Source organism: Hirundo rustica, chromosome 1 (assembly GCF_015227805.2).
Source record: "Hirundo rustica isolate bHirRus1 chromosome 1, bHirRus1.pri.v3, whole genome shotgun sequence".
Classification (NCBI taxonomy): domain Eukaryota; kingdom Metazoa; phylum Chordata; class Aves; order Passeriformes; family Hirundinidae; genus Hirundo; species Hirundo rustica.
In genome coordinates, this window is record NC_053450.1 from 1 (window position 1) to 20,662 (window position 20,662).

The 20,662-nt window shown below is 46.9% G+C and overlaps 1 protein-coding gene across 2 annotated transcripts in view; it reads right to left on the minus strand.

Annotated features, from left to right (window-relative positions):
* Positions 1-6: 6 nt before the first annotated feature.
* The window catches only part of ARHGAP39 (Rho GTPase activating protein 39), a 122,722-nt gene continuing 102,066 nt past the window's right edge, over positions 7-20,662 (minus strand). Inside the window, exons 6-11 of one of the 2 annotated variants that reach the window (XM_040082317.1) lie at positions 13,533-13,625; positions 8,134-8,207; positions 5,743-5,942; positions 4,097-4,188; positions 3,811-3,980; positions 7-663 (exon numbers count right to left, since the gene is read on the minus strand). In XM_040082317.1, coding sequence (XP_039938251.1) covers positions 469-663; positions 3,811-3,980; positions 4,097-4,188; positions 5,743-5,942; positions 8,134-8,207; positions 13,533-13,625 — 824 coding nt within the window. In that variant the 3' untranslated portion in view covers positions 7-468. The remainder of the gene's footprint in view (positions 664-3,810; positions 3,981-4,096; positions 4,189-5,742; positions 5,943-8,133; positions 8,208-13,532; positions 13,626-20,662) is intronic. The other variant, XM_040082332.1, reaches the window with a different exon arrangement.

A 20,662-nucleotide genomic window follows, 5' to 3' on the forward strand; every position in this document is an offset into this window, starting at 1 on the left:
TGGAGAACCTCATGGACCTCCTGGCTCTTGGCGGAGATGGAGCTCACCACGCGGTGAAGCTGGAGAACCTCACGGACCTCCCAGTTCTTGGTGACTACGGAGCTCACCACGCGGTGAAGCTGGAGAGGAACCTCACGGAGCTCCCAGTTCTTGGTGGACATGGAGCTCACCACGCATTGAAGAACCTCCTGGACCTCCCAGTTCTTGGTGACTATGGAGCTCACCACGCGGTGAAGCTGGAGAAGAACCTCACGGACCTCCCAGTTCTTGGTGACTACGGAGCTCACCACGTGGTGAAGCTGGAGAGGAACCTCACGGAGCTCCCAGTTCTGGGTGGACACGGAGCTCCCCACACCTCGAAGAACCTCCCGGACCTCCCGGCCCTCGCTGGAGATCGGTGCCACCCCCCGGGGACTCGGACCCTCGGCGCCGGGGTGGGGTGGGGTGGGACGGGGCCGACGGCGGCCGCTATAGGACGCCCTCCATGAAGCTGGTGTCCAGGTGCTGGATGAGGACGCGGATGAAGGACATCTCCTTGCGCGTGTTCTCGAAGATGACCCGCGGGTCGTCCGAGCGGCACCGCAGGCAGTTGGGCGCCATCACCATGGCCAGGTTGTTGACGTCCATCTTGGTGACGGCCACGTTGGCCGGCTGCACGAAGACCTGCGGGCGGCGGGAGGAGAAAGGAGGAGCTCAGGGCGTCGGCCGGAGACGGGCGGGAGGAGCCGGTTCTTCACCTGGTGGCCTTGGAGAACCCCAAAACCACCTCAGGAGAAGGAACCAGGAGGGTCACTGGGGCATGAACTTGTGGGGTGGGAGGGGGATGATGGAGATGATGGGGTTGGTGGAACTCCCATGTGGTCACCTTGGAGAACCCAAAACCACCTCAGGAGCAGGAACCAGGAGGGTCACCAAGGGCATAAAGTCATGGGGTGGGAGGGGGAAGATGGAGATGATGGGCTTGGTGGAACTCCTGGTTCTTTCCCACCACGTGGTGACCTTGGAGAATCCCAAACCACATCAGGAGAAGGAACCAGGAGGGTCACCAAGGGCATAAAGTCATGGGGTGGGAGGAGGACGATGGAGATGATGGGCTTGGTGGAACTCCCAGTTCATTCCCACCATGTGATGACCTTGGAGAACCCCAAACCACCTCAGCAGCAGGAACCAGAATGGACAACCAGGGGCGCAAACCCATGGGGTGGGAGAACCAGGAGGGTCACTGGGGCATGAACTTGTGGGGTGGGAGGAGGACGATGGAGATGATGGGCTTGGTGGAACTCCCAGTTCATTCCCACCACGTGGTGACCTTGGAGAACCCCAAAACCACCTCAGGAGAAGGAACCAGGAGGGTCACCAGGAGCAGGAACATCTAGAGTGAATGGAGGTGATGGGGTTGGCTGGAGATGGGCGGGAGGAGCGGGAGGAGCCGGTTCTTCACCTGGTGGCTTTGGAGAACCCCAAAACCACCTCAGGAGAAGGAACCAGGAGGGTCACCAAGCGCATAAAGTCATGGGGTGGGAGGGGGAAGATGGAGATGATGGGCTTGCTGGAACTCCTGATCCTGGGTGACCACATGGTGACCTTGGAGAACCCCAAACCACCTCAGGAGAAGGAACCAGAAGGGTCATCTAGGAGGCCGTGAACACCTGGGGTGGGTGGAGGTGATGGGGTTGGTGGGAGATGGGTGGGAGGAGGATGATGGAGATGTTGGGCTTGGTGGAGCTCCCAGTTCTTTCCCACCATGTGGTGACCTTGGAGAACCCCAAACCATCTCAGGAGAAGGAACCAGGAGGGTCACTGGGGCATGAACTTGTGGGGTGGGAGGAGGACGATGGAGATGATGGGCTTGGTGGAACTCCCAGTTCATGGCCACCACGTGGTGACCTTGGAGAACCCCAAAACCACCTCAGGAGAAGGAACCAGAATGGACAACCAGGGGTGCAAACCCATGGGGTGGGAGGAGGATGATGGAAATGTTGGCCTTGGTGGAACTCCCGGTTCTTTCCCACCACGTGGTGACCTTGGAGAACCCCAAACCACCTCAGGAGCAGGAACCAGGAGGGTCACCAGGAGCATGAACATCTAGAATGAACGGAGGTGATGGGGTTGGTGGAACTCCTGATCCTGGGTGACCACATGTTGACCTTGGAGAGCCCCAAACCACCTCAGGAGAAGGAACCAGAAAGGTCATCTAGGAGGCTGTGAACACCTGGGGTGGGTGGAGGTGATGGGGTTGGTGGGAGATGGGCGGGAGGAGCGGGAGGAGCGGTTCTTCACCTGGTGGCCTTGGAGAACCCCAAAACCACCTCAGGAGAAGGAACCAGAATGGACAACCAGGGGTGCAAACCCATGGGGAGGGAGGAGGACAATGGAGATGTTGGGCTTGGTGGAACTCCCAGTTCATTCCCACCACGTGGTGACCTTGGAGAACCCAAAACCACCTCAGGAGAAGGAACCAGGAGGGTCACCAGGAGCAGGAACATCTAGAGTGAATGGAGGTGATGGGGTTGGTGGGAGATGGGCGGGAGGAGCGGGTGGAGCCGGTTCTTCACCTGGTGGCCTTGGAGAACCCCAAAACCACCTCAGGAGCAGGAACCAGGAGGGTCACCAGGAGTATGAACATCTAGAGTGAATGGAGATGATGGGCTTGGTGGAACTCCTGATCCTGGGTGACCACGTGGTGACCTTGGAGAACCCAAAACCACCTCAGGAGAAGGAACCAGAATGGACAACCAGGGGTGCAAACCCATGGGGTGGGAGGAGGACGATGAAGACGATGGGCTTGGTGGAACTCCTGGTTCCTGAGGGAGATTGGGGTCACCACGTGATGACCTTGGAGAACCCCAAAACCACCTCAGGAAAAGGAACCAGGAGAATCACCAAGGGCACCAACTCATGGTGTGGGAGGAGAATGATGGAGATGATGGGCTTGGTGGAACTCCCACGTGATGACCTTGGAGAACCCCAAAACCACCTCAGGAGCAGGAACCAGGAGGGTCACTGGGCCATAAACTCATGGCGTGTGAGGAGAACGATGAAGACGATGGGCTTGGTGGAACTCCTGGTTCCTGAGGGAGATGGAGCTCACCACGTGGTGACCTTGGAGAACCCCAAACCACCTCAGGAGCAGGAACCAGAATGGACAACCAGGGGTGCAAACCCATGGGGTGGGAGGAGAATGATGAAGACGATGGGCTTGGTGGAACTCCCATGTGGTGACCTTGGAGAACCCCAAAACCACTTCAGGACCAGGAACCAGGAGAATCACCAAGGTCACCAACCCACGGCGTGTGAGGAGAACGATGAAGATGATGGGCTTGGTGGAACTCCCATGTGGTCACCTTGGAGAACCCAAAACCACCTCAGGAGAAGGAACCAGGATGGTCACTGGGCCATAAACTCATGGCGTGTGAGGAGAACGATGAAGACGATGGGCTTGGTGGAACTCCTGGTTCCTGAGGGAGACGGAGCTCACCACATGATGAGCTTGGAGAACCCAAAACCACCTCAGGAGCAGGAACCGCGAGAATCACCAAGGTCACCAACTCATGGCGTGGGAGGAGAACGATGAAGACGACGGGCTTGGTGGAACTCCCATGTGGTGACCTTGGAGAACCCCAAAACCACCTCAGGAGCAGGAACCAGGAGAATCACCAAGGTCACCAACCCACGGCGTGTGAGGAGAACGATGAAGACGACGGTCTTGGCGCAACTCCCCGTTCTTCCCCCCCCCCACCACCACCACCCCAAAACCACCTCCAGGAGCGGCCCCGCCCCGGCGGGCGGCAGCAGAAGACCTTCGCCCACCTGCAGGAAGCGGATGAGGTAGCACAGCACCATCCGGTTGATGCGGGGCAGGGCGTGGACCACGGCCACCGCGGCCTCGGCGTTCTCGTAGTGGGAGATGCAGCGCTCGTAGAAGTCGTGAGGGATCAGCGGCTCCTCCAGCTCGCGGTACCACAGCTTCAGCAGCGACGCTGCCGCGGGACGGCGCCGTGAGGTCTCGGAGGTCTTCTTCTGCGCCCCGGCTCCCGTCCCACCGCCCCCCACCCAAAAAAAAACCCCCCACCGGTCCCCCCGCCCCAGCTCCTACCGGGAACGTGCGGGTCCTCCAAGCCGGTGGGGATCTTCCACTGGTCCACCTGGAGCTTGAGAGCGTTGACCTCGTCGATGTCGCCCGGGACCCTGCGGTGGTGGGGTGGGACGGGGAGAAGAGTCGGTGGCCGAGCGACCGGAGGGGACCTCCCGGCTCGGCGGTTTTAGGTGGGTCCAGGAGAACGGGGAGGGGACGTCAGGTGGGCACGGAGATGGTTGGTGGCACCGAGATCTCGTCTTGAGGGGCGCGGAGATGGTTGGTGCCCAACTTGAGGGACGTGGAGATGGTCGGTGCCACCAAGATCCCGTCTTGAGGGACGTGGAGATGGTTGGTGCCACCAAGATCCCATCTTGAGGGACGTGGAGATGGTTGGGGCCACCAAGATCCCGTCTTGAGGGACGTGGAGATGGTCGGTGCCACCAAGACCCCATCTTGAGGGGGTTGGTGCCACCAAGATCCCATCTTGAGGGACGTGGAGATGGTCGGTGCCACCAAGATCCCATCTTGAGGGGGCTGGTGCCACCAAGATCCCATCTTGAGGGACGTGGAGATGGTTGGTGCCACCAAGATCCCATCTTGAGGGACGTGGAGATGGTTGGGGCCACCAAGATCCCGTCTTGAGGGATGTGGAGATGGTTGGTGCCACCAAGATCCCGTCTTGAGGGATGTGGAGATGGTTGGTGCCACCAAGATCCCGTCTTGAGGGACGTGGAGATGGTTGGTGCCACCAAGACCCCATCTTGAGGGACATGGAGATGGTTGGTGCCACCAAGACCCCATCTTGAGGGGGTTGGTGCCACCAAGACCCCATCCTGAGGGACACCATGGAGAAATCTCCATGGCCTTGCAGCCACCTTGGGAGTGTGTTGGTGCCACCAAGACCCCGCCATGACTGGTGGCCACCGTGGAGGAACTTCCATGGCCTTGGACCAAGGAGAAGCTGGAGGGCCCCACTTGGATGGTGCCACCAAGGTCCCATCATTGGTCTGGTGACCCCTGTGGAGCAACCCCCATGGAGCAAGGAGAAGCTGGAGGGACCCAGGGGATGGTGGCACCAAGACCCTGCCATGACTTTGGTGGTCACCACGGAGAAACCTCCACGGCCTTGGAGCAAGGAGAAGTTGGAGGAACCCAGGGGATGGTGGCACCAAGACCACCACCATGACTTTGGTGGCCACCACGGAGAAACCTCCATGGAACGAGGAGAAGTTGGAGGAACCCAGCGGATGGTGGCACCAAGACCCTGCCACGACTTTGGTGGTCACCATGGAGAAACCTCCACGGCCTTGGAGCAAGGAGAAGTTGGAGGGACCCACTGGATGGTGCCACCAAGATCCTCACCATGGCTGGTGGCCACCATGGAGACACCTCCATGACCTTGGACCAAGGAGAAGCTGGAGGTACCCACTGCATGGTGCCACCAAGACCCCGCCATGACTTTGGTGGCCACCATGGAGACACCTCCACGCCCTCGAAGCCATTTTGAGAACCTGGTCCCACCGAGACCCCACCAGGACAAAAACCTCCACGACCACGAAGAACCCACCGGAGGAGGAGAACACCTCGAATGTGAGACAACTCTTAGGAGAACCTCCAGCTTGCCGCCACCGTGCGACGTCTCCGCCACCGTGGGGTGGCTTTACCTGAAGATGCCCTCGGTCTGGTCCCCGTTGAGGGCCAGGACCTCCTCGGAGAGCCGGGTCTGCACCCAGGGCAGCTGCCGCTCCGGGTACCGCTCCTTCTGCATGGCCACGATGTCCTGCAGGGAGCTGCCGAACATGGACGGGCTGAAGACGGCGTTCTTGGCGTGACGGATCTCCTCGATGTTCGGCTTCTTCAGGCCCTGCGGGAGACACCAGAGGTCACGGGCGGGACGCGGATCCTACCAAACCCCACCGGGTGGAGCTTGGTGGGGATGGTGGTGGAGCCATGGATGGATTCTGATGGTTCCATCATCCATCATCCATCCATCATGGATCCATCATCCATCATCCATCCATCATCCATCATCCATCCATCATCCATCCATCATCCATCCATCATCCATCATCCATCCATCATCCATCATCCATCATCCATCCATCATCCATCCATCATCCATCCATCATCCATCCATCATCCATCATCCATCCACCATCCATCATCCATCCATCATCCATCCATCATCCATCATCCATCCACCATCCATCATCCATCGTCCATCATCCATCCGACATCCATCCATCCATCATCCATCCATCATCCATCCATCGTCCATCCATCATCCATCATCCATCCATCATCCATCCATCCATCATCCATCATCCATCCATCATCCATCCATCCATCATCCATCATCCATCCATCATCCATCCATCATCCATCCATCATCCATCATCCATCATCCATCATCCATCATCCATCCATCATCCATCATCCATCCATCATCCATCCATCATCCATCCATCATCCATCATCCATCCATCCATCCATCATCCATCATCCATCCATCATCCATCATCCATCCATCATCCATCATCCATCCATCATCCATCCATCATCCATCATCCATCATCCATCCATCATCCATCATCCATCATCCATCCATCATCCATCATCCATCATCCATCCATCATCCATCCATCATCCATCCATCCGCCATCTTGATTCGGAGGTGGGTCCAACCCTATGGAGCTTGGTGGGACCACGACCATGCTGGAGGAAGAGGAGGAGCCACCACGGCTCTGGGATGTTTCTGGAAAGCTGAACATCGGTGCTGGGCTTCCAGAAGGTCCTCAGAAGGTCCTGAGAAAGTTCCCAGAAGGTTTTCAGAAGAACTCCAGAGAGTTTGCAGAAGGTCTCCAGAAGGTCTTTAGAAAGTTCCCAGGAGATCTCCAGAGAGATTGCAGAAGGTCTCCCGAAGTTTCTGAGAAAGTTCCCAGGAGGTCTCCAGAGAGTTTGTAGAAGGTCTCCAGAAGTTCTTTAGAAAGTTCCCAGGAGGTCTCCATAGAGTTTCCAGAAGGTCTCCAGAAGTTTCTTAATAAGTTCCCAGAAGAACTCCAGAGAGTTTGCAGAAGGTCTCCAGAAGTTCCTGAGAAAGTTCCCAGGAGGTCTCCAGAGAGTTTGTAGAAGGTCTCCAGAAGTTCTTTAGAAAGTTCCCCGGAGATCTCCACAGAATTTGCAGAAGGTCTTCTGAAGATCACCTGATGATCTTCAGAAAGTCCCCAGAAAATCCCTAAAAAGTCTCCAGAAGGTTTCCAGAAAGTCTTCAGAAGGTCTCCAGAGGACTCGCAGAAGTTCTCCAGAAGATCCTTAAAAGGTTCCTGGAAGGTCCCTACAAGATCTTCAGAGGGTCCCTAGAAGGTCTCCAGTAGGTTTCCGGAAGATGTCCAGAAGATCCACAGTCAGTCTCCAGGATGTCTTCAGAAGATCCACAGAAGGTCCTCAAAAGGTCTCCAGGAGGTTTCAGAAAGTCTCCAAAAGAGTCTCAAAAGTTTTCCGGATGTTCCTTAGAAGATCCCAGAAGGTCTCCAGAAATTTTCAGGGTCTCCAGAAGATCCCCAGATGGTCTCTGGAATGTCTTCTGAAGGCCCACAGAAGGTCCTTTAAAAGTCTCCAGAAGGTCCCCTAAAGGTCTTCGCAAGGTTCTCAGAAATTTTCCGGAAAATTTCCAGAAGGTTCCCGGAAGGTCTCCAAAAGTCTTCTCAGAAGTTCTCCAGAAGGTCTCCAGAAGATCTCCAGTCAGGTTTTAGGAGGTGCCCAGAAGGTCCTTTCAAGCTCTCCAGAAATTCCCCAGAAGATTCCCAGAAGCTCTCAACCAGAAGCTCTCCAGAAACATTCCGGAAAGTTCCCAGAAGGTCCTTAGAAGATCCCCAGATGCTCTCCAGAAGTTCTCCAGAAGTTCTCCAGAAGTTCTCCTCGCCACAATCACAACCCAGCACCTCCTCCCTCCCTCCTCCAGCCCCTTCCCCGATCCCAGAAGCTCCTGGATGACCTCCAGGTGGGAGGTGACCTCCTTGTCCACCCCTTCCCAAGCCCACCACGTGTTCTGGTACCTTCTTGGCCCCGGTCAGCGCCGCCTTCTGGAGCTTGTTGTAGCAGTACTTGGCGTAGGTGCTGATGGCCACCCCTGCAAGAGAAGACACGCTGGGTGGTGGGATGTCACCTCCAGGAGCTGGAAGAGGTCCTGTCCCCTCTCTGTCCTCTCCCCATGGTGCTGCTCCATCTCCATCATCTCCATCATCTCCATCATCTCCATCATCTCCATCATCTCCATCATCTCCATCATCTCCATCATCTCCATCTCCATCCCTGCTCCCAGAGGGTTTGAGGAGAACAAGGTCCTCCTCAAACCTCACAAGAACCTTGGAGGAGCCACCGAACGTGGAGCTCTGGAGCTTCCGTGGTGGCCTCATCTCAGGTGGCTTTTTGGGGCCACCACTGCCACGGTCACTGCTCCCATCCCATCCGTCCTCTCCAGATCCCACCGCTCCCATCTTCGTCCCATCTCCTCTCTAGATGACACCTATCCTAACAACCCTGGAGACCTGATGGGACCTTCTGGACCATCTCAGAAGATGCCCTGGGGACCTGCTGGGACCTTCTGGATCATTCCCAGAACCTTGGGGACCTGGTGGGACCTTCTGGACCATCCCAACAACCCTGGGGACCTGCTGGGACCTTCTGGATCATCCCCAAAAATGTCCCTGGTGGGACCTTCTGGATCGTTCCCAGAGCCTTAGGGATCTGGTGGGACCTTCTGGACCATCCCAACAGCCCTGGGGACCTGGTGGGACCTTCTGGATCATCCCAAAAAAAGTCCCTGGTGGGACCTTCTGGATCATTCCCAGAACCTTGGGGACCTGGTGGGACCTTCTGGACCATCCCAACAGCCCTGGGGACCTGCTGGGACCTTCTGGACCATCCCAACAGCCCTGGGGACCTGGTGGGACCTTCTGGACCATCCGACTCCAGGTGGCCTCAACCCATGGAATGATGGAACGATGGAATGATGGAACGATGGAACGATGGAATGGTTGGGGTGGGCGGGGACCTCTGAGGACCATCCCATCCAAACCCCTGCCAGAAGAGCCGGCTGGAGCTTGGGATGCAGCCCAGGAGAAGACGGACCAAGGACCTCCGGAGGTACCGGGGGTGGATCCAATTTTGAAGGACCAGCCCCACCCGGAGCTCCTGGAGGTTCCCAAGCCCTTCCTGGGTGTCCCCTGGAAGTTCCTCAGGAGGTTCCTCAGGAGGTTCCTCAGGAGGTTCCTGGGTGTCCTCAGGAGGTTCCTCAGGAGGTTCCTCAGGAGGTTCCTGGGTGTCCTCAGGAGGTTCCTCAGGAAGTTCCTCAGGAGGTTCCTCAGGAGGTTTCCTCAGGAGGTTCCTGGGTGTCCCCTGGAGGTTCCTCAGGAGGTTCCTCAGGAGGTTCCTGGGTGTCCTCAGGAGGTTCCTGGGTGTCCCCTGGAGGTTCCTCAGGAGGTTCCTCAGGAGGTTCCTGGGTGTCCTCAGGAGGTTCCTCAGGAAGTTCCTCAGGAGGTTCCTCGGGAGGTTCCTCAGGAGGTTCCTGGGTGTCCCCAGGAGGTTCCTCAGGAGGTTCCTCAGGAGGTTCCTCAGGAGGTTCCTGGGTGTCCCCTGGAGGTTCCTCAGGAGGTTCCTCAGGAGGTTCCTCAGGAGGTTCCTCAGGAGGTTCCTGGGTGTCCTCAGGAGGTTCATCAGAAGGTTCCTGGGTGCCCCCAGGAGGTTCCTCAGGAGGTTCCTCAGGAGGTTCCTCAGGAGGTTCCTGGGTGTCCTCAGGAGGTTCCTCAGGAAGTTCCTCAGGAGGTTCCTGGGTGTCCTCAGGAGGTTCCTCAGGAGGTTCCTGGGTGTCCTCAGGAGGTTCCTCAGGAGGTTCCTCAGGAGGTTCCTCAGGAAGTTCCTCAGGAGGTTCCTCAGGAGGTTCCTCAGGAGGTTCCTCAGGAAGTTCCTCAGGAGGTTCCTCAGGAGGTTCCTCAGGAGGTTCCTGGGTGTCCTCAGGAGGTTCCTCGGGAGGTTCCTCAGGAGGTTCCTCAGGAGGTTCCTCAGGAGGTTCCTGGGTGTCCTCAGGAGGTTCCTCAGGAGGTTCCTCAGGAGGTTCCTCGGGAGGTTCCTCAGGAGGTTCCTCAGGAGGTTCCTCGGGAGGTTCCTCAGGAGGTTCCTCAGGAGGTTCCTGGGTGTCCTCAGGAGGTTCCTGGGTGTCCCCTGGAGGTTCCTCAGGAGGTTCCTCAGGAGGTTCCTCAGGAGCATCCACCCGGGATGGAGAATTCTCCATCTGTGGAGAATTCCCGGGATCCCGAATTTCCCTCGATCCTAAAAACTCCCGGCGTCGGGGGGAACCCAGAGGTGGACTCTGAGGGGAATTTCCCCAATTCAATTAATTCTGTTAATTAATTGAATAAAAAGTGTTCTAATTATTATTATTATTATTATTATTGTTATTATTATTGTTATTTTTTATATTGGGAAAACCCAAAGGTGGATTCTGAGGGGAATTTCCCCAATTAAATTAATTTTGTTAATTAATTGAATAAAAAGTGTTCTAATTATTATTATTATTATTATTATTATTATTATTATTGTTATTATTATTATTATTATTATTACATTAATTGATAGGTTGGGGAAAACCCAAAGGTGGATTCCGAGGGGAATTTCCCCAATTAAATTAATTCTGTTAATTGAATCAATTATAACAAATTGCTAGATTTATTATTTAAATTCAACTTTTTCATTATTATTATTATTATTATTATTGTTATTATTATTATAATTGTTACATTAATTAATAGGTTGGGGAAAACCCAAAGGTGGATTCTGAGGGGAATTTCCCCAATTAAATTAATTTTGTTAATTGAATCAATTATAACAAATTGTTAGATTGATTATTTAAATCCAACGATTTCATTATTATTATTATTGTTATTGTTATTATTATTATTACATTAATTAATAGGTTGGGGAAAACCCAAAGGTGGCTTCCGAGGGGAATTTCCCCAATTAAATTAATTCTGTTAATTGAATCAATTATAACAAATTGTTAGATTGATTATTTAAATTCAACTATTTCATTATTATTATTATTATTATTTTTGTTATTATTATTATAATTATTACATTAATTAATAGGTTGGGGAAAACCCAAAGGTGGATTCCGAGGGGAATTTCCCCAATTAAATTAATTCTGTTAATTGAATCAATTATAACAAATTGTTAAATTGATTAAATTCAACTATTTTGATAATAATAATAATAATAATAATAGATATTTTTATTTATTATTATTATTCAGTATTAAGATTACCAGAACTATTATTACTCCGGCAGTTATTGATGAATTTTAATATTGATACAGATGTCAATACGATTTATTATTAATATAACACCCATACTATTATCATTACATTTTTATTAATATTGCTAATTTTATTAATGTTCATATGAACACTAACTTTATCTCATAATTTATTAATATAACACTCATACTATTACTGTTGTTTTTATTAATATTATTATTTATTATTATTGTTAATATGAACGCTAGCAGCCATATTATGATTTATTATTAATATAACACTAATACTATTATTATTACCTTTTTATTAATATTACTATTTGTTATTATTGCTGATATGAATACAAACATCCATATTACAATTTATCATTAATATTATACAAATACTGATATTAATTCTAATATTAAAATGTATGATGTCGATATTATTATTTACTATTATGATTAGCAGAACTATTATTACTCCTGCTGTTATTTATGAATATCGCTCTTAATAATTTTAATATTAATACTAATATAAATATAATGATTTATTATTAATACAACACTAATACTATTATTATTACTTTATAATGAATATTACTATTTATTATTATTGTTAATATGAATGCTAGCAGCCATATTATGACTTTTTATTAATATAATGCTAATACAATTATTATTACATTTCTATGAATATTGCTAATTTGTATTAATGTTAATATGAGTGCTATCATGCATATTATTATTTATGATTAACATAACACTAATACTAATATTATTAATTTATTATTACTATTTTTTGGTTAATATGAATGCTGGCAGCCATATGATGACTTTTTATTAATATAATGCTAATACAATTATTATTACATTTCTATTAATATTGCTAATTTGTATTAATGTTAATCTGAGTGCTATCATGCATATGATGATGTACGATTAACATAACACGAATACCAATATTATTAGTTTTTTATTAATATTACTATTTATTTTTATTGTTAATATGAATGCTATCATGCATATTACATGACTAATATAACACTATTATTATTATTATTAAAATATTACTATTTATTATTATCGTTAATATGAATGCTAGCAGCCATATGATGACTTTTTATTAATATAATGCTAATACAATTATTATTACATTTTAATGAATATTGCTAATTTGTATTAATGTTAATATGAGCGCTAGCATGCATATTACGATTTATGATTAATAGAACACTAATACTAATATTATTAATTTCTTATTGATATTACTATTTATTTTTATTGTTAATACGAATGCTAGCCACGATGATTTATGATTAATATAACACTATTATTATTATTACATTTTAATGAATATTGCTAATTTCTATTAATGTTAATATGAATGCTATCATGCATATCATGATTTATGATGAATACAACACTAATACCAATATTATTAATTTCTTATTAATGCTACTATTTATTATTAATACCAATACTAACATCCATGTTACTATTTATAATTAATATAATACACATACGAATACCAATATCAATATTATCACTGTCATTATCATGATGACGATGATGATGGCTACTACTACTATTACTATTATTATTACTATTATTACTATTACTATTACTATTACTATTATTATTATTATTACTACTACTACTACTACTACTACTACTACTACTACTACTATTACTATTGTTACTGTTACTATTATTATTATTTACTATTACTTCCACCATTATTTATCATTATCATTATTACTATTATTACTATGACTACTCCCACTATATTATTATTATTATTATTATTATTATTATTATTATTATTATTATTCCTCCTATCATTATTACTCATTAATATTACCATTTCTCCTTTATTATTATTATTATTAATGGTATCTTCTAGCTTTTGATTCATTACGTTTTATTATGTTTTATTACGTTTTATTACGATTTATTACGATGTATTACGATGTATTACGATTTATTACGATGTATTACTCACACACCAGCCGCCATTAATCCAATTATTAACGCAAATATTCCTAATATCTCCCCTCCACCCCCTCGCTCTCCCCCCGCCGCCAAGGACCCGCGGAAGGATCCGCGGAAGGATCCGCGGAAGGACCCGCGGAAGGACCCGCGGAAGGATCCGCGCTCTTTTACCCGGCGCCTCCGGGCTCGGGCCTTTGGCCTTCTTGCGCAATTTGTGCTTCCGCTGCTCGCTCCGGGCCGCCACGTGCCGGAGGTGCCGCGAGACTGCCGGGGCGAGCCGAGAGCAGCCGGGAATTGCCGGGAGGAGCCGGGAATTGCCGGAAGGAGCCGAGAGGAGCCGGGAATTGACGAGAGGAGCCGGGAATTGCCGAGGGAAAAGCGGCACCGGGGACGGACGGGGGAGGGACGGGGAGGGAGGGGGGAGGAAGGGGAAAGAAACGGAAATGAAAATGAAAATGGAATTAAAATTAAAACTGAAATTGAAATTGAAAACTGAAATTGAAATTGAAATCGAAATTGAAATGAAAACCGAAATTGAAATGAAAATCGAAATTGGAAATGAGAATCGAAATTGAAATTAAGGTTGAAATTGAAGTGACAGTCGAAATTAAAGCTGAAATTGAAATCGAAATTGAAATTAAAGCTGAAATTGAAATTGAAATTAGGTTTAAAATTGAAATGACAGTCGAAATTAAAGTTGAAATTGAAATCGAAATTGAAATTAAAGCTGAAATTGAAATTGAAATTAGGTTTAAAATTGAAATGGCAGTCGAAATTAAAGTTGAAATTGAAATTAAAGCTGAAATTGAAATTAGGGTTAAAATTAAAATGGAAATTTTAATTGAAATTAGGTTTAAAATTGAAATGATAGTTGAAATTAAAGTTGAAATTGAAATAGAAATTGAAATTAAAGCTGAAATTGAAATTAGGGTTAAAATTAAAATGGAAATTGAAATTGAAATTAGGTTTAAAATTGAAATGACAGTCGAAATTAAAGTTGAAATTGAAATCGAAATTGAAATTAAAGCTGAAATTGAAATTAGGGTTAAAATTAAAATGGAAATTAAGGTTAAAATTGAAATTGAAACGGAAATTGAAATTGAAATGAGAATCACAATCAAAATCGAAATTGAAATTAAAATTGAAATTAAAGCTGAAATTGAAACTAAAATTGAAATTGAAATGAGAATTGAAATTGAAGTTGAAATTAAAGTTGAAATTAAGGTTAAAATTGAATATAAAATGGAAATTGAAATTAAAATTGCAATTAAAACTGAAATCGAAAATGAAATCAAAATTGAAATTAAAATTGAAATATAAATTAAAATGGAAATCAAAATTGAAATTAAAATCAAAATTAAAATTGAAATGAAAATCGAAATTAAAGTTGAAATTGAAATGAAAGTTGAAATGAAAATTGAAATGAAACTTGAAATTGAAATGAAAATTGAAATTAAAATTGAAGTTAAAATTGAAATTAAAACTGAAATTGAAATTAAAGTTGAAATTGAAATGAAAATTGAAATTAAAATTAGAGTTAAAATTGAAATTGAAATTGAAATTAAAGTTGAAAGGACGGCGTAAATTGGAACGGGAAAAGGAAATTAAAGGTGAAATGGAAATGAAAACTGTCGCGTTAATAATGAATAAATTAAAAAGAAAATCGACGTGCTAAAATAAAAACTGATTAAAAATTAAAAAGAAATGAAAAGGAATTAATTTATTCTATTATTAATAAATAATAAGAAATCAAAATACGGAAGTTGGCATTAGTGTTGGCATCAGTGAGAAATAGTAATGTTAATAAATAATAAGGCTAATAAATAGTAATTAATAAGAATTAATAAATAGTAATTAATAAGAATATAAATGAAGATTGAAATGGAAATTTAAAAAAAATTAAATTAAAAAAAATGGAAATTCAATGGGCAATGAAATTAAATGGGACGGAAAACAGAAAAGAAATTAAAGGGAGAAATGGAAAGGAAAATGAAAAAATTAGGAATAAAAATAAAAGTGGAAATGAAAATAAACCATTGAAATGAAATTGAATTAAATGAAACATTGAAAATGCCGTGAAAATGGAAAGGAAAATAAAGTTATTTATGAATAAACAATAGGAAATGAAAATAAAAAAATCAAGCTTAATTAAAATTGAAAATTAAAACATAAAAATAAAAAAATCCATAAATAAAAATAAAATAAAAATAAGTATGCCAAGATTAAAAAAAATCAAAATAAGTGGGCAAAGAGTTAAAAAAAAAAGGGAAACGTTTAAAAAATTCACGGAATAGAAATTAAAAAAAAAAAAATGAAATGAAAATAAAATCGGCATGAGAGCGATAATCGAAGGAAATAAAGACGAAAATTAAAAATACGATCAACTGAATGGAAAAGAAATCGACTGAAACAAAAAAGGAGAAAATTAATATAAAAACAAACGAGCTACAAATTCAACGGCAAATTAAACCCAGGGAAATCCGCGAGTGAAAACCGGAACGAAGGGAAATGAAAATAAAATCAAACTGAAATAAAAACCGAATTAAAATGACGATGAAAAACGGGAATTGGAACAAATCGACGCCGACAACGGAATTCCGGGGGGAAAACGCGGAGAGCTCGAGGCGGGGACGGGATTTGGGAATTCCCGAATTAAACACGGAGAGCTCGAGGCGGGGACGGGATTTGGGAATTCCGGGGGGAAAACGCGGAGAGCTCGAGGCGGGGACGGGATTTGGGAATTCCCGAATTAAACACGGAGAGCTCGAGGCGGGGACGGGATTTGGGAATTCCCGGAATTAAACACGGAGAGCTCGAGGCGGGGACGGGATTTGGGAATTCCCGAATTAAACACGGAGAGCTCGAGGTGGGGACGGGATTTGGGAATTCCCGGAATTAAACACGGAGAGCTCGAGGCGGGGACGGGATTTGGGAATTCCCGAATTAAACACGGAGAGCTCGAGGTGGGGACGGGATTTGGGAATTCCCAAATTAAACACGGAGAGCTCGAGGCGGGGACGGGATTTGGGAATTCCCGAATTAAACACGGAGAGCTCGAGGCGGGGACGGGATTTGGGAATTCCCGAATTAAACACGGAGAGCTCGAGGCGGGGACGGGATTTGGGAATTCCCGAATTAAACACGGAGAGCTCGAGGCAGGGACGGGATTTGGGAATTCCGGAATTAAACGCGGAGAGCTCGAGGTGGGGACGGGATTTGGGAATTCCCGAATTAAACACGGAGAGCTCGAGGCGGGGACGGGATTTGGGAATTCTGGAATTAAACACGGAGAGCTCGAGGCGGGGACGGGATTTGGGAATTCCCGAATTAAATGCGGAGAGCTCGAGGCGGGGACGGGATTTGGGAATTCCCGAATTAAACACGGAGAGCTCGAGGTGGGGACGGGATTTGGGAATTCCCGAATTAAACACGGAGAGCTCGAGGCGGGGACGGGATTTGGGAATTCTGGAATTAAACACGGAGAGCTCGAGGCGGGGACGGGATTTGGGAATTCCCGAATTAAACACGGAGAGCTCGAGGCGGGGACGGGATTTGGGAATTCCGGAATTAAACACGGAGAGCTCGAGGCGGGGACGGGATTTGGGAATTCCCAAATTAAACACGGAGAGCTCGAGGCGGGGACGGGATTTGGGAATTCCCAAATTAAACACGGAGAGCTCGAGGCGGGGACGGGATTTGGGAATTCTGGAATTAAACATGGAGAGCTCGAGGCGGGGACGGGATTTGGGAATTCTGGAATTAAACAGGGAGAGCTCGAGGCGGGGACGGGATTTGGGAATTCTGGAATTAAACACGGAGAGCTCGAGGAGGGGACGGGATTTGGGAATTTCCGAATTAAACACGGAGAGCTCGAGGCGGGGACGGGATTTGGGAATTCCGGGGGGAAAACGCGGAGAGCTTGAGGTGGGGATGGGATTTGGGAATTCCGGGGGGAAAACGCGGAGAGCTCGAGGCGGGGACGGGATTTGGGAATTCCCGGGAGAGGGCTCTGATTGGCCGACGAGGATTTGGGGGCGGAAGTGACTTTGACGCCTCTGGTGGGACCAACCCAACCCAACCCAACCCATCCCAAGGTTCTTGGGAATTCCCATCGGGAATCGTCTCCACCTTCTGTGGCCTCCTGGGCTGGGATCATCTCCTGGTGTCCTCCAGGAGCTGAATCCTCCTGGATTCCCAATCCCACCTTCAGCCGCGACCCACCGGGAGGTGGCATCGACTCGTGGGGACGAGGATTTGGGACAACCGATCCCAAGGCTGGAGAGGATCTCCTAAAGCTCCCAAATTTCCCAAATTTCTGTCTCCTTCTGTGGCTATGGCCAAAAACCTCGGGAGATGGCTTCCATCCCGACATTGGGGGTTTTTTGGGATCCAAAGCTACTTGAGAAGGAACATCTGGAGGTGGGAATGATGGAAACCATGGAATCACGGGATTTTGGATCTAAAGCTACTTGAGAGGGAACATCTGGAGGTGGGAATGATGGAAACCATGGAATCACGGGATTTTGGATCCAAAGCTACTTCAGAAGAAACATCTGGAGGTGGGAATGGTGGTGGAACCATGGAATCACAGGATTTTGGATCCAAAGCTACTTGAGAAGAAACATCTGGAGGTGGGAACGATGGTGGAACCATGGAATTATGGGATTTTGGGTCCAAAGCTACTTGAGAAGGAACATCTGGAGGTCGGAATGATGGTGGAACCATGGAATTATGGGATTTTTGGGTCCAAAGCTACTTGAGACGGAACATCTGGAGGTGCGAATGATGGAAACCATGGAATCATGGGATTTTGGATCCAAAGCTACTTGAGAAGGAACATCTGGAGGTGGGAATGATGGAAACCATGGAATTATGGGATTTTTGGGTCCAAAGCTACTTGAGACGGAACATCTGGAGGTGGAAATGATGGAAACCACGGAATCACGAGATTTTGGACCCAAAGCTACTTGAGAGGGAACATCTGGAGGTGGGAATGATGGTGGAACCATGGAATCACAGGATTTTGGATCCAAAGCTACTTGAGAAGGAACATCTGGAGGTGGGATTGATGGTGGAACCATGGAACCACCAGATTTTGGATCCAAAGCTACTTGAGAAGAAGCATCTGGAGATGGGAATGATGGAAACCATGGAATCACGCGATTTTGGATCCAAAGCTACTTGAGAAGAAACATCTGGAGGTGGGAACGATGGAAACCATGGAATCATGGGATTTTGGATCCAAAGCTACTTGAGAAGAAACATCTGGAGGTTGGAATGATGGTGGAACCATGGAATCATGGGATTTTGGATACAAAGCTACTTGAGAAGGAACATCTGGAGATGGGAACGATGGAAACCATGGAATCACAGGATTTTGGATCCAAAGCTACTTGAGAAGAAACATCTGGAGGTGGGAATGATGGTGGAACCATGGAATCACAGGATTTTGGATCCAAAGCTACTTGAGAAGGAACATCTGGAGGTGGGAATGATGGAAACCATGGAATCACAGGATTTTGGATCCAAAGCTACTTGAGAAGGAACATCTGGAGGTGGGAATGATGGAAACCATGGAATCACGGGATTTTGGATCCAAAGCTACTTGAGAAGGAACATCTGGAGGTGGGAATGATGGTGGAACCATGGAATCATGGGATTTTGGATCCAAAGCTACTTGAGAAGAAACATCTGGAGGTGGGAACGATGGAAACCATAGAATTATGGGATTTTGGATCCAAAGCTACTTGAGAAGGAACATCTGGAGGTGGGAATGATGGAAACCATGGAATTATGGGATTTTGGGTACAAAGCTACTTGAGAAGAAACATCTGGAGGTGGGAACGATGGTGGAACCATGGAATCACAGGATTTTGGATCCAAAGCTACTTGAGAAGGAACATCTGGAGATGGGAATGATGGTGGAACCATGGAATCACGGGATTTTGGATCCAAAGCTACTAGATAGGAAACATCTGGAGGTGGGAATGATGGTGGAACCATGGAATCACGGGATTTTGGATCCAAAGCTACTTGAGAAGAAACATCTGGAGGTGGGAATGATGGTGGAACCATGGAATTATGGGATTTTGGATCCAAAGCTACTTGAGAAGGAACATCTGGAGGTGGGAAAGATGGTGGAACCATGGAACCACCAGATTTTGGATCCAAAGCTACTTGAGAAGAAACATCTGGAGGTGGGAATGATGGAAACCATGGAATCACAGGATTTTGGATCTAAAGCTACTTGAGGAGGAACATCTGGAGGTGGGAATGATGGAAACCATGGAATCATGGGATTTTGGATCCAAAGCTACTTGAGAAGGAACATGTGGAGATGGGAATGATGGAAACCATGGAATCATGGGATTTTGGATCTAAAGCTACTTGAGAAGAAACATCTGGAGGTGGGAATGATGGAAACCATGGAATCACCGGATTTTGGATCCAAAGCTACTTGAGAAGGAACATCTGGAGGTGGGAACGATTGAAACCATGGAATCATGGGATTTTGGATCCAAAGCTACTTGAGAAGGAACATCTGGAGGTGGGATTGATGGAAACCATGGAATCATGGGATTTTGGATCCAAAGCTAATTGAGAAGGAACATCTGGAGGTGGGAATGATGGTGGAACCATGGAATCACAGGATTTTGGATCCAAAGCTACTTGAGAAGAAACATCTGGAGGTGGGAACGATGGTGGAACCATGGAATTATGGGATTTTGGGTCCAAAGATACTTGAGACGGAACATCTGGAGATGGGAATGATGGTGGAACCATGGAATCACAGGATTTTGGATCTAAAGCTACTTGAGAAGGAACATCTGGAGGTGGGAACAATGGGAACCATGGAATTATGGGATTTTGGATCCAAAGCTACTTGAGAAGGAACATCTGGAGGTGGGAATGATGGTGGAACCATGGAATCATGGGATTTTGGATCCAAAGCTACTTGAGAAGGAACATCTGGAGGTGGGAACGATGGAAACCATGGAATCATGGGATTTTGGATCCAAAGCTACTTGAGAAGGAACATCTGGAGGTGGGAACGATGGAAACCATGGAATCATGGGATTTTGGACCCAAAGCTACTTGAGAAGGAACATCTGGAGGTGGGAATGATGGAAACCATGGAATCACGGGATTTTGGATCCAAAGCTACTTGAGAAGGAACATCTGGAAGTGGGAATGATGGTGGAACCATGGAATTATGGAATGGTTTGGGTTGGAAGGAACCTCTGAAGGCTGGGCTGGAAGGAACCTCAGGGGATGGGAGAAGCTCCAGGAGCGGAGCTGAC